The sequence below is a fragment of the Rhinoderma darwinii genome, chromosome 1 (genome assembly GCF_050947455.1).
Source record: "Rhinoderma darwinii isolate aRhiDar2 chromosome 1, aRhiDar2.hap1, whole genome shotgun sequence".
Classification (NCBI taxonomy): Eukaryota; Metazoa; Chordata; class Amphibia; order Anura; family Rhinodermatidae; genus Rhinoderma; species Rhinoderma darwinii.
The window spans coordinates 62,915,818-62,931,042 of NC_134687.1; the positions used below are offsets into that span (position 1 = coordinate 62,915,818).

At 42.4% G+C, this 15,225-nt stretch overlaps 1 protein-coding gene across 1 annotated transcript in view; it reads left to right on the forward strand.

The window, feature by feature from the left end:
* The window catches only part of KLF3 (KLF transcription factor 3), a 64,672-nt gene that overhangs the window by 40,107 nt on the left and 9,340 nt on the right, over positions 1–15,225 (forward strand). Inside the window, exon 2 of the mRNA XM_075849576.1 lies at positions 7,635–7,722. Within this exon, the coding sequence (XP_075705691.1) occupies positions 7,666–7,722 (57 nt within the window). The 5' untranslated portion in view covers positions 7,635–7,665. The remainder of the gene's footprint in view (positions 1–7,634; positions 7,723–15,225) is intronic.

Here is a 15,225-nt window from a genome sequence, read left to right on the forward strand (position 1 = left end):
TTTTTTTTTTTTTTTTTTTTTTTTTTTTTTACTGCGACAACATGGGGGTGGTGCTGGCCATTAATAACATCACGGCGTCCTCTCCTCCTGTAGTTCAATTGTTGCGACATTTAGTGTTGGTATGTTTGTCGTTGAACGCGTGGGTGGTGGCGGTGCATGTGCCGGGGGTACGGAATTGCATCGCTGATGCTCTTTCTCGCTCGCAGTGGGACCGGTTTCGGCAATTGGCACTGGGAGCGGAACGTCTCGGTTTGGCTTGTCCGGAACATCTTTGGGATCTGGTCTCGGTCCCGTAGAACAACTGATACAAAGGTCTTTGGCGCGCACGACGTGGAGTGCTTATTCTGCTTGTTGGAGGCAGTGGGAGGAGTGGGTAAGAGAGTTGGGTGACGTCAATACGGATAGAGACAGGTTGGTGGCACTTTTGTACTGGTTAGGGGACGCCTGGGAGGCGGGGTTTTCAGTGGCAAAGGTGAACCGGTTCATATCTGCGGTGGCGTTTGGTTTCAAGTTACGAGGCTTTCAAGATGTATCTAAGGAATTTTTGGTGCTACAGGCTTTGAAGGGGTTGGGCCGAGGTAGAGGGGAGGCGGATAGTAGAAGGCCTGTGTCGTTTGCTTTGCTTAGCCAAGTAGGGAAGGGTAAGCTGATAGTTTTGTTCGCCCTCCCGGGGTCGGTTATGTGCCCAGTAGAGTGCATGCGGGGTTTTTTAAGCCGCAAGCGGGGTCTCCAGATTTGCCTTTGTTACGCCATGTGGACGGGTCGTTTTGTCCAGGTTTCAGTTTGGAGATGTATTTAAGGAATGTCTGACGGCGGTTGGTGTCGCGGCGGGCTCATATTCATCTCATTCCTTCAGGATTGGCGCAGCAACTGCAGCGGGGCGCTGGGGGTTGGATGATGAAGGGGTGCGGCGCATTGGTCGTTGGGAGTCCAACTGAGTTAAGTCCTATGTCCGCTCCATTTGTTATGAGGTTGTGGTTAACGCTTAAAAAATGTTTTGTATGGCAGTGTCTAATTGTTTTCCATTTCAGATTCGCCTCCGTGTTTGGTGTGGTTGCTGGGTCATTCGTACGTGCACTGGGTCATTCGTACGTGCCCGGACGGTCGCCAGTCGCGCATTCCGCGACAGGATGCGGTTGTGCATTGGCTGGGATTTAGAGGTATGTCATGGAGCAGGGGGTTGGCAGAATTCCAGACATAGGCCCGGCTTGATAGGGTTCCGGAGGTCTTAGTGTTGCACGTGGGTGGGGATGACTTGGGAGTCTGCCCCTTGCGTGAGTTGGTGCGGGATATCAAACACGATATGTTGGGTTTGTGGGTTTCTTATCCCAAGTTGGTGATAGTGTGGTCGGACATAGTCCCGAGGAAACATTGGCGGTTGGCTAGGTCAGTGAAAGAGTCAATAAGGCTCGCATTAAAAGTTAATCGGGCGGTGTCCCGTTTCGTAGCAAAAATCGGGGGCATTTGTGTGCGGCACAGGGATTTGGAGTCAGGAGTGGGGAACTTCTGGAGGGGTGATGGGGTTCATCTGACCGAGGTTGGCATTGATCTTTGGAGCTTGGCGATAGCAGAAGGAATAGAAAGGGTGGTGGTGGTGTGGCGGAACTCACAGGCTTAAGGTGGTCAAGGCCTGTTTCGCTGTGGCGGGGGGAGTCCTTGAGGCCAGTCAGTACAAAATGGTGGGGGGGTCGCATCGGGGGTATGCGTCCCCCAAAAAAGGTACATGGTTGAAGACTTCATCGGGTGTTATCCCTTTGAAGTGGTCTTCTGGTAGAAGGTATATCACTTGAAGGCTTCATCGGGTGTTATCCCTTTGAAGTGGACTTCTAGTGGTCGGTATATCACTTGAGGGCTTCATCGGGTGTTATCCCCTTGAAGTGGACTTCTAGTGGTCGGTATATCACTTGAGGGCTTCATCGGGTGTTATCCCCTTGAAGTGGACTTCTAGTGGTTGGAGCCATCTGCAGAGGTGAACGGTGCTTCCGAGCTGGTTTACGGCTGGAGGTAATTGGTGGTTTGCAGATGGCTAATTCGGTGTGTTCTTAAAAAGGAACATCTGAAGGGGCTTCAAGGACTTCCTCTGCTCGGGTTAATGTTAACGTTAAATTGTTATGTACGATTCTGACCCATGTTGGGTCAAGTGAATTATTAGGAGGAATTCTCTGGTGGATTCCTAACTAGTTATCCGAATGTTTCGGATTTAAATTGTTTTGATAAAACTGTGAAATTAATAAACGGCTGCTGTGGCCATTTCACATCCAACCTCGGTGTCACGTGTCTTTCCTAAAGGTGGGGGTGGAGGGATAAGATGGGTAAGGGAAGGTTCATTAACACACGACTCTACTTAGGAAGGTCAAGAAGAGGCTGGACGCAGCCTGCAGGGCTTAAGGGGAAGCCTCCATGACCTCACTGGTAGGGAAAGGGTTAATAGGTAAGGGAGAGTTGGAGGGAGAGTTAGGAGGAGGTGGAGGAGGGACAAGGAGGAGTCAGGGGGCCGTTGCTGAGCTTCCCGCTGTTTGCGGCATTGAGCCGGAAGCAGCGGGAGGAGTAACACAGGGAGAGACAAGCTCCCACCCTCCCGCCCTTTGTTTGTTACCCCTGTGGGGCTTTATGTACGTCCGTTTATGAGTGTTGTCTTTGTTTTGTGTGCTTATTTAACATGTTTTTCCTTTTTTCCCGGAGTAGGTTCTGTTGTCATGGCAGCTGGCGGGGGGAGTCCTTGAGGCCAGTCAGTACAAAATGGTGGGGGGGTCGCATCGGGGGTATGCGTCCCCCAAAAAAGGTACATGGTTGAAGACTTCATCGGGTGTTATCCCTTTGAAGTGGTCTTCTGGTAGAAGGTATATCACTTGAAGGCTTCATCGGGTGTTATCCCTTTGAAGTGGACTTCTAGTGGTCGGTATATCACTTGAGGGCTTCATCGGGTGTTATCCCCTTGAAGTGGACTTCTAGTGGTCGGTATATCACTTGAGGGCTTCATCGGGTGTTATCCCCTTGAAGTGGACTTCTAGTGGTTGGAGCCATCTGCAGAGGTGAACGGTGCTTCCGAGCTGGTTTACGGCTGGAGGTAATTGGTGGTTTGCAGATGGCTAATTCGGTGTGTTCTTAAAAAGGAACATCTGAAGGGGCTTCAAGGACTTCCTCTGCTCGGGTTAATGTTAACGTTAAATTGTTATGTACGATTCTGACCCATGTTGGGTCAAGTGAATTATTAGGAGGAATTCTCTGGTGGATTCCTAACTAGTTATCCGAATGTTTCGGATTTAAATTGTTTTGATAAAACTGTGAAATTAATAAACGGCTGCTGTGGCCATTTCACATCCAACCTCGGTGTCACGTGTCTTTCCTAAAGGTGGGGGTGGAGGGATAAGATGGGTAAGGGAAGGTTCATTAACACACGACTCTACTTAGGAAGGTCAAGTGCCGGCCTTATGTTGGATAATTGCCTGTGCAGAACTTTCTGTTGATGCCCCCTATAATGTTCTGTCATACAGTGTACCACCGTATTCCACACAATATATACTGTGCAGTGCCACCCCTAAGTAAATACCAACATGGAGTGTTTTAATAACACCAACATACAGTGACCAAATAACCGCGCCATACAACAAGTAATCTAATGACCTGTGATAAAATGGCTAACGAACACTACTGTATGGGATGAAGGCTTATAGGGGTTCTCCGACTAAAATGTAAAAAAAAATAAACTTTGTAATTATTTTTCAAACCTGCACGAATGGCTGATTTTGAGTCTTCGTCTAGTGAACCTGGACTTTCGGAGTGGCCGTTCTTGTGATAACGCACCGACACAGGCTCCGAGGGGAAAGGAGCTCCGACCTCCTCTGTGTGTCAATGAAAGAGCTGGCTTCCTTACTCAATTCATCAGCTACGTCAGCCCCCTTCTCGGTCTCTCAATCAGCCACGACAGGGTCTTAGCTGATTGTATTGAGTCAGGCAACCAACCCCTTTATCTGTCATTGACACAGAGAGGGGAAAGTCCTTCCCCTGGTGCCTGAGATGGCGTGTCACCACAAGAACGGCCGCTCCAAACTTCCGGGTCCACGCGACAAGAACTGGAAACCTGGTTTGTAATATACTATATTTTCCAAAGTTCATGCATTTCAGAAAACCATTTATTTATTTTCATTGGTTAGTGGTGTGGTAATACTCATGTTACTTTTTTTTAAAGCTAGGGTGAAAGTCTATATTTTGAGAAGTTACAGTATTAATTCACTGTATTTACCGATACAAATAATATGTGCTCCCACAAAACATGAAGAAATTGCCAATTCACTGAAGTGATATGAGTAAAATATATATCTTTATTTGGTAACTCTCTAAAAACAGAGGTACAATCACTACCGTGAAAAGCCACACCGTGTGTGTTAAAAACTTATTAAACAAAATACTCCAGGTCCTGATTCAATTGTGAACCCTATATACCTGGATGTATCACAAAGATACAAAAATTGGAATCAGCGTTTGAACATTAGTGTAACAGTGGTTTAAACCCTCAGACACACTAGAGCCCGCGATTACCGCAACAAAAACTCCTAATGCTCAGGTACACAACAATACCACTGTCTCCTACGCTCTAATTCCTCACTTGAAACCAACCCTACGCGTTTCAATATACTTATCGTCAGGGGTCTGTAGCTTGATAAGTCTGGCCAAGATGCCAGCGATATTATTTCCGCAGCAGATATTCTGCTGTACACCACGGAAGCATGCTCGCATAGATATCAGCGGCATGCTTCACTACGGGACTCTGAGTTACTATGTACATGTAACTCCTCCCCCTGGCCTCGGCAGCGCACTCCCTACCAGCCTATCACGCTCACCCACCAAGCTCGTGATGCCTGACCATGTGACCACCAGTGTCACACTGACCGCATCAAATGAACGCGCAGGCGCAGTGGAGGCTGTAGGAACACCTCATTGCCGCTCAGGAGATCCTTTTAGTCGAGGATGGAGTTTAACAATAATGAGTTTGGGTATAAATTGCGGATCAGCTCAGGCCCACAAACGGACTACCATTGATAAAACACCATCCCTATAGATACATATTGCATGAAAGATTGATACAATGTCCACCACACTTGGAACCTTAAATCAATTGCTAAACCCAAACACCAAGTCTATTAGCTTTGATGGCATAATGCAAGGCGCTATACAAGAACTTGGCACAACGGCCGTATATCTGCCTGAAAAGTACTCATGATTTGCAACTGATGGAAATGCATATTCAAATAAAACAGGCATAGTTTGTCTGCTCGTTTAACCCCTTTGGCTGTACACACTCCAATCTGTAGATCCATTGAGCTTCTTTTCGCAGAATGAGATTATCCCAGTCCCCTCCCCGCTTAGGAGGACGTATTAGTTCGATTGCCTGAAATTTAAGACATTCTGCTCTGCCCTGATGTTTAGCATGTACATGTTTAGACCACTGTTACACCAATGTTCAAACGCTGATTCCATTTTTGTATCTTTGTGATACATCCAGGTATATAGGGTTCACAATTGAATCAGGACCTGGAGTATTTTGTTTAATACGTTTTTAACACACACGGTGGGGCTTTTCACGGTGGTGATTGTACCCCTGTTTTTAGAGAGTTACCAAATAAAGATATATATTTTACTCATATCACTTCAGTGAATTGAGAAGTTACAGTATCTTTTAATTTTCCCACGTTTTATAAAAATGGTGGTCGGTCCTACCTCATTCGAGATTCAATGCATGAATCTGGTTGCCATCGTTGGCTGAACTTGTCTACGAAACTTAAAAGCTGTAAATCGTTCACATCTTTAAATATTGAAGTGAGCAGTGATATGAAGGACTATTAATGCTTCTTATGTCAGAGTAACAGGAACCCAATGTTCTTTCTTCTACAAAAATATTTTAAACTGCCAACTTCTCTAGCTGCGACTCTTCCTGGCACATAGATACATTTAGCTTTTGAACTAGTCTTTGCCTATCAAGCAAACCATATAGCATGCACTTTCATAGTAACAAACCACCATCCCACATTAATAAGGCCCTAATCACATCACATTTTTTGACCTACGTTTGGCGCATATGCAAACTTTTCATGATGTAGAAGTTAAACGGATGCCATTATAGTCTCAGGTCAATGTATTTGTCGGCTACTATGACATGCATTCAACGTACATGTCATGAAGCTATTGTTAGAGGCTCATTCACCACATTAGAAGTGGCCTATCTTGTACATAATATGATCGGCGCTGTAGATTACAGCAGTTTTTTTATTTAGAAAAATGATAATTTTTTACGAAGTTATGACCAATATTCGCTTTATGCTAATAAGTTTCTTAATGGACAACTGGGCGTGTTTTTTTTTACTTTTTGACCAAGTGGGCGTTGTACAGAGGAGTGTATGACGTTGACCAATCGGCGTCATACACTTCTCCCCATTAATTTACACAGCACATTGCACATAGCGATATAGCTATATCGCTGCCACATAAATACTCTTACATTACTGCAGTGTCCTGACAGTGAATATACATTACCTCCAGCTAGGACGTGATGTGTATTCACAATCCTGATACTTCTGTAGCGTCTGTGATATTTACAGCAAGGCAAGCGTGATGTCGCGAGGTTACGCTGTAACCTGTCATTTAAAATGAGATTACGCTTGCCTTGCTGTAAATATCACAGAAGTGTCAGGATTCTGAATACACATCACGTCCTGGCTGGAGGTAATGTATATTCATTGTCAGGACACTGCAGTAGCGTTAGTGTGTTTTTATGTGCTGTGTAAATGAATGGGGAGAAGTGTATGACACTGATTGGTCAGCGTCATACACTTTTCTCTCCAACACCCACTTGGTCAAAAAGTAAAACACGCTCAGTTGTCCATTAAAACTCATTAGCATATAAACTAATATAGGTTATAACTCCGTCAAAAATGATAGTTTTTCTAAATAAAAAACACTGCTGTGATCTACATTACAGCGCCGATCACATTATGTAGAAGATAGGCCACTTATAATGTGGTGACAGAGACTGTAGTACATGGCCACGCTGAGTCCTTTAGAGCAAGTCACTCTTTGCAGCAGTTCTCCACTTTGACCAAGAGAGGGTGGACTACCCCTATTCATGAATCCATATGCCCTCATAAGACATGTGGACTGCAGTAGTGCAGAGTGGACAACCCCTCGAGCTGGCAGACACCCACATTTTTCCACAATTAGAATACTCTGTAAAAAGAAATCAAGTGAATGTTCGAATATCAGTCTGAACAATGTTTCCATTATTTTTATTTTTTCATTTTTTTTTAAATCTTGGTAAATATTCTGACTTAATTGTTAAGTTGTTAATATAGATAGGGATAGTTGGGATTGATTTTTCAGCTGATCTAATGGATTTCCATGGCGAACAACCAATTATTTGGATATACAAACCCTAAATGTTACGTAGGTGAAAAAAAGATCCAAGACCTTTTTTTTTTTTTTTTGTTTTGTTTTTTTCCTGATTTTTGGCTGAGTATGGCCGAATGACTCCTGGTATAAGTAATTGATTTCTCCCTGAATCAATGAAATTGTTTGTATACCAAAGTTCAGTGTAACATGGCATTGCGATAATGTATTTATACTTTGTTCTTTGATTTCAGACAAGAATACGCAAGGGGCATTGATGCAATAATGCTGATGTTTGACCCAGTTCCTATTAAGCAGGAGGCCATTGAGACCATGTCAATGGTAAGTGTATAATATTTACATCAGATCACAGAAAAATGTTTTGGTGCTGCAAATTTTTCTTTCCAAAAGTCGTCATTTTGCCAGTTCAAATAGATCTACACTGCCTGACAATGTGAAAATCTTATAAATGAAAAACGCATAATATACACGTATTCGTCTACGGAATAAATCCTGAGGCCTCAGTGCGGCCCCTTGATGTCGAATGATAAAGAGTCTTTTCTATGACTCGTGGATGCGATTTACATGATGCGTATATAGTAGAAGTCATATGTTGCTTTTATGGAAACCTACTGCTCACTGTATAGTGTTATGGAGCCACAAGTTATGTCATTGTTGATATTGGATTGTATATGTTTGTGACTCTGTATTACCTGGACAGACACTTTTCCACTACAGCCTACAAATTGTGTTTCCCTGTGTATGTCTGTTCTTAAATTACACAACCCTGCAAGAATACCATGATGTATGTGTTTCTTAGTATCCCAGGATAGTTATTACACACACTGGTGCGCCAGAAGTACACTTTCTACATAGCTAAGCGGCAGCGCGTGAATAAATCTGCTGTTCATTTTCCTGATTCCCTCCTCTGCCTCCTTCCAGAGTTGGCAGACCCTTCTCTCATTTCTGTCTAGCAATTTGGATGAAAATGAGGAATTAGTCGAGAGTTAGAGGCGGCTTTGCTCCCAGCGCACAAAGCACCTCATCAACTGGTCTCCCTGCCCTCCATATAGACCTATGTCTCACAAAGCGGATGTAATTGTCCCCAAGGCAGGATGTGGATACTTAGAATGCAATAATTGTTTTTGCAGGAGATGAATAACAAAAAAGGTTATTCCCAGAAGAGCCTTTTAATTGTATGTTTTTAGCGTTTTCTTGTTCCTATGATTTTACAATGGTCTTGCCTATTACCGAAATTACTGAATGGACATTTTTACCTTATTCAAGCTTGATGTTTTGATTTATATAGGGATATTTCTACCAGTTCCTAGTAAACCTATTCACATGCTACATCATTAACAAGCTGAAAAAGGATTGCTACATGAATGAAAATAGTGTATGGAACTAGGAATAAGATCTTTAAACTTTCACCATCTTTATTAATTACTGTCACAAGCACCATTTTTGTGGCTCTCAAAAAGAAGATAAATGGCTAAGAACAGAGTCCTAGCTTGGCTGAATTTCAACCAGGGGAAAAGATTCAGCACATTTCCCTAGCACTGTATCCAAATAACCTGGCCCAGGCATAGTGGCTCGTTGACACCCAGCACCTGAAGCACATGTCCCGCTAGACCCTCTAACTATACCCTTGGCCAAGAATGCAACATTACTCTAGCATACCAATATATCTGATCTGCAGGTAATTATTGTTGTCCTCTGCGGAAACTTATTTGGCTCTTAAGTTGGCCATACATGGTCCAAATAATGAACTAATATGATTAGTCCAATATGTATGCAATATATAAGGAGATAAGAAGGTATGGATGGTGTTCATCACCAATGGAACCTGAGGACAGGCCGATATTTCATCAACTACTAGTGTTCATGAGAAACTGCCCTAACTATTTCTATGTACTTTTCCCCTTCTATAAAGCCAAAGTAGAATACTCTGCAGATCAAAGCACTGATACCATGCCCTGGATTTGCCAGTTTATACTGGTGTGTATGTACAATTGATTGGCCGTATGGTGGATGATCTCTGTTACATAGTACGGTTGAAAAAAAGACAAAGTTCTATAGTTTCTCCCAACCCTTGGTTGAACTTTGTTTTACCCCTATTGATGTATGGATGCCATCTTAATTTATCGTTGGCCAACAATGTCTCTGGTCAACTCTAGTGTTGGTGGCTATAGAGCGGAGACTTTATTTGTAGCTTGAATCCATTTTGCAGATGTTATGAAAGAAGAAAAATTGGATATGTATTGTAGCTCTGGACAGTTTGCTGTGTGTTTTAATATGTAGTGAACATTAGCATGAAATGAAAAATAGACTGAAATACCCCAGTAAACTCTTCTCTGTAAATTGCATTTGTCTTGGAACGGATGCCGAGTTTTCCACATGTGATAATGCCATTATCCCAAGTAAGTGTAACCTGTGAGTCGAGAGAACTGGAGCCAGCTGCCTGTCACTTTGCTTCTGTGCAGGAGGAAAACTCTTTCAAAAGAACATTTGGTTTATAACAGAAGACGGGCAAGCTTATAAAATTAGATCATTTCTATAAATCAGTACCTGATTTGCCAGCAAAATGTTTGGAAAAGAAGTTGTTGTCCTGGAAATAATAGTTGTTCCATGTGAGACAATCCTTGAAAATTTTGAGGCAGGTTCTGCCGACCTGTCGAACGTTGGAAGTCCTCTAGTGCTGACTAGTTACATTTTGATTCATTCAGCAGCAGCCATGTTTTTCTCATTCTCTGGTTTTGGTATAATGTTAGAACTTATGATCAGCTATTGTGTGTAGGAATCTCTGCTACTCAAGTGTTGACTTGAAAATGGACACCAATGAGGGTATGTTGTCCGAGATCTCCAGATAACCTTATAGTTTAGCTAGGGTATTAGAATCTTTCCCAAATGAGCATTCGTAAATAATACCTTGTGTTACAGTTTTCATATGTTGGTTCCTATGGGTGGCTGTGGACATTTATCTAATATTCATAACATCTTGCATTGATGAATCTCAGATAGACTCTCTGAATTGATGTGGGAAACCTGTGGTATGTTCTGTAAAAAAAAAAAAAATTATCTAAAATCTCCTACACACTACATATAAATAGCATCATGATAATTCTGCTGTTATTGACTGGCTTATTGTTATGCCCAACAGATATTGCAATCTTTAACTTGACTGTTAACGCATTAAGTACACTCTGGTAAGGAACCTAAACGTAACTTTTTCAATGGCTTTTGTTGTGTAAGAACTTGCTGCAGCGTAATATCGGCGCCAAATTAAACTTTGCTACATCTATATATTCTAATCTTGTATCAAGCATGATACTAGAATTTTGGGCACCAGCAGTATTATATGTGTGGCATCAGGCATAGCACTAGTATTGGCAAATATGGTACATAATTCATAGTAGACATTACTTTTTTATAATTGCAAGTGTGGCACTACTTTACTTGGAGCTTAAGAAATTGCTTACATTGTATCCTTGACACCAGATGTGATATTACTTGATACCATGTATGCAACCGGCTTTGCTACTGTAGTAAGGATGTATTTTGGTAAACCAGGCACAATTATTGGTATTTTGAGTGCTTCTTATTGCACCAGAGCCCTCTATGGCCCCTTCAATTGCATTAATATCTTTGTATATCCTCCGATGTTCTCCCAGCACTCTGAGTGCTGTGCCGCTTTAAGTTCTGAATGGGTTTTTCTTGCCGAGTGAGCGGTGTAAGGACTCATAGACTTTCAATTGAGCCCGTACACCGTTTGCTTTTCGAGACAGCCAAACGCAAACTAAGTGGCACAGCGCTCATCTAAGTGCTTCGTTTTAGCAATCGTGGGGGGGGGGTGTCTCCGTGCTCTCACCATTGCCGATCACAACCTCTGACGTGTCACTAGGTCATGTCAAAGAGATTTTTTAAAAGTTTAGTTTGTGTGTGTGTCTAGAATTTCTATACACAAAATCAAAACCGTTTTACACTTAAGTAAAAATACCGCCGGTCGAGCAGTGTGCAGAAAGTCTATTTACTTGGTAGCCATACAGATGAGTTTCAGATTTGATCTCTTCCTGTAAAGTCAGATGGAGTCAGGATGCTGAAGGTGTATGGAACCAGGGTGAGGATTGACCTGGAAATCACATGCTTCCCCTTCTGTTAATGACATTATTATCCAGACATGTTCTCAACAGCTACAACATATGAGGGCGATTATCTTTGAAAGCAATGCAGGCTTTTAAATTGGCACAAATCACACACCTCTCTCTTGCCAAACCCCATCCAGTTACTTCTAATGACATCATCTTCCTCAGGGCTGCTTAAAGGAGCTCTGGGCACTCTCCTGCGTTCACTGTTAAATAGATTCTTTAAAGTAATAACTGATCTGCCTGTGTTGGGTCATCTTGTCTGGTACTACAAGAAATGACTTCTCTTTACTAATATGTAGATGGAGTTTTATGCCTAGCAAAGATATATATATAAAGATAAGGGCATGTCTAGTGCTCCTAATATACGGTGTTAAAGTGCCCCTCTTGTTTGAAGGTATGCAAGCTACTATATGTTAAGCAAGCGTTATTTCCTTCACTGTATTAGGGAATTGGAAACAAGTATTTGATCCCTTGCTGATTTTGTAAGTTTGCCCACTGTCAAAGACATGAACAGTCTAGAATTTTTAGGCTAGGTTAATTTTACCAGTGAGATAGAGATTATATAAAAAAAAAATCAATAAAGAAATCACATAGTCAAAATTATATTTATTTGCATTGTGCACAGAGAAATAAGTATTTGATCCCCTACCAACCATTAAGAGTTCAGCCTCCTCCAGACCAGTTACACGCTCCAAATCAACTTGGTGCCTGCATTAAAGACAGCTGTCTTAAATGGTCACCTGTATAAAAGACTCCTGTCCACAGACTCAATTAATCAGTCTGACTCTAACCTCTACAACATGGGCAAGACCAAAGAGCTTTCTAAGGATGTCAGGGACAAGATCATAGACCTGCACAAGGCTGGAATGGGCTACAAAACCATAAGTAAGACGCTGGGTGAGAAGGAGACAACTGTTGGTGCAATAGTAAGAAAATGGAAGACCTACAAAATGACTGTCAGTCGACATCGATCTGGGGCTCCATGCAAAATCTCACCTCGTGGGGTATCCTTGATCCTGAGGAAGGTGAGCTCAGCCAAAAACTGCACGGGGGGAACTTGTTAATGATCTCAAGGCAGCTGGGACCACAGTCACCAAGAAAACCATTGGTAACACATTACGCCATAATGGATTAAAATCCTGCAGTGCCCGCAAGGTCCCCCTGCTCAAGAAGGCACATGTACACGCCCGTCTGAAGTTTGCAAATGAACATCTGGATGATTGAGAGTGATTGGGAGAAGGTGCTGTGGTCAGATGAGACTAAAATTGAGCTCTTTGGCATTAACTAAACTCGCCGTGTTTGGAGGAAGAGAAATGCTGCCTATGACCCAAAGAACACCGTCCACACTGTCAAGCATGGAGGTGGAAACATTATGTTTTGGGGGTGTTTCTCTGCTAAGGGCACAGGACTACTTCACCGCATCAATGGGAGAATGGATGGAGCCATGTACCGTCAAATCCTGAGTGACAACCTCCTTCCCTCCACCAGGACATTAAAAATGGCTCATGGCTGGGTCTTCCAGCACGAAACATACAGCCAAGGCAACAAAGGAGTGGCTCAAAAAGAAGCACATTAAGGTCATGGAGTGGCTTAGCCAGACTCCAGACCTTAATACCATCGAAAACTTATGGAGGGAGCTGAAGATCCGAGTTGTCAAGCGACAGCCTCGAAATCTTAATGATTTACAGATGATCTGCAAAGAGGAGTGGGCCAAAATTCCATCTAACATGTGTGCAAACCTCAACATCAACTACAAAAAACATCTGACTGCTTTGCTTGCCAACAAGGGTTTTGCCACCAAGTATTAAGTCTTGTTTGCCAAAGGGATCAAATACTTATTTCTCTGTGCACAATCCAAATAAATATATTTTAAAAAAATCACATAGTCAAAATTATATATAATCTATCTCTCACTGGTAAAATTAACCTAGCCTAAAAATTCTAGACTGTTCATGACTTTGACAGTGGGCAAACTTACAAAATCCGCAAGGGATCAAATACTTATTTCCTTCACTGTATATTCTTGCTAGCACAAATTATGACCCCTTAATATATTTTCCACTTTGCCTTCAAATTGGAGGTACGCTTTACATTTCAGTCCCCAAATGAAGATTACTGGGACAGTAGCCTCTGGGATGGGGGTTGGAAAGGTGATGGGGGTGCAACCAAGCTAGAAGTCCTCCTCTCCCAGGTGGTTAGACACAAGATTAGAAAAATATTACTCCTTTTTTTGTTCTTCAATAAAAAAACAGCACCACACCTGTCCATAGGCTGTGTGGTTTTGCAGCTCAGCGCTATTCACTTCAATACAGCGGAGCTGTAATACCAGACACAACACATGTACAGGTGTGGTGTGGTTTCTGGAAGAAAGCAGTCATGTTTTTCTTATCCTGGACAACCTTTTTAGCTAGCACCAAAAGGAGCCCCCTTTTAATTTTTGCTGTGGAGCTCCCACACCTCCATGTATGCCATGGTTGGTTTTCATGTGTCTTCTCTCTAAGGTTACAAATACGTCCAACCACTGTAGCCCGGGTTCCAGTGATGAGCTCATGACCATGGATTTTAATAATTTTATGTAAATGCTCGATTTTTAATAAAAAGAACCCCCATTAACCCCTGAATGAACCCAATATGCCTTTTACACAGTGTTTATTAAGGCGCCGTCAAATTCTATATACCCCAAAACGGTGCCATTGAAAAAATACAACCCATCCCACAAAAAAAACAAAGTTCTCATACAGCCATGTTGACGTGAAAATAAAACTGTTCTAGCTCTTTGAATGTGACCATGACCAAGCAATTTTTTAGTTATTCCATAAAGTCCCAGAATGCATACAGGGGGGTTAAAGGAGCACTCCAGAGAAATCATAACCTGTGCAGGACCTGAGGGAACGGTGAATGACACAGGGGTTTACAGAACACCAATGAGAACTTCTGCGCCATTAATGACCCCACCCCCCTCTTCACGGGTCTAAGCAAATCACCATATATCAGTTATGCCTGGAGGGTTGTATTAACCAAAGTATTTATTCAGATTTTGTAGTTTTTTTTTTTTAATACATGCGTATGGTTTGTGGATGTTTTTGTTAGTTCATTCAGTTTCTTTGATATATGCGTCTAAGATTTCTGTGCCTGTCGGATTCATAACTTCTGTCATTTGTTTATTGCTTTTGTAAACATTCTTGTGAAAAGGAAATCATAGTTCAAAATGGGATTCTGTCTGACACAGAGCAAGAGAGGAATTTCCGACTACAGAAGAACATATGATTAACACATCCAGGATAAAATGTAGACTCTCATAACTGTTGATTCATGTGTGAAGTGTTTGGATTTATGATGAACACGTTACATTTTAATTATTGGGTTTTGCTGAACTTTTTATTTTTTTATGGTCCGCATTTGTTGCTTTGGTATAAACTATCATACGTTGCTTGCAAGTCCTTCCTCCATTCATTGACTCGTAGGAGTTAAAAGTCCCTCTAGCCTGAAGGCATGCATTCACAGCCCGGGATTTTATATAGCAAGTTACATTTAAGGCTATAAATTCCAGGTCACACATCTTAAAGAGAACAGAGAAAACACACACACACACACACACACACACACACACACACACACCTCCCTCCCCCCCCCCCCCCCCTCCCGCTGGTATTATGACTTTTTTAGAACCAAAGACCTGAAACATGAAGGGGTATCCACA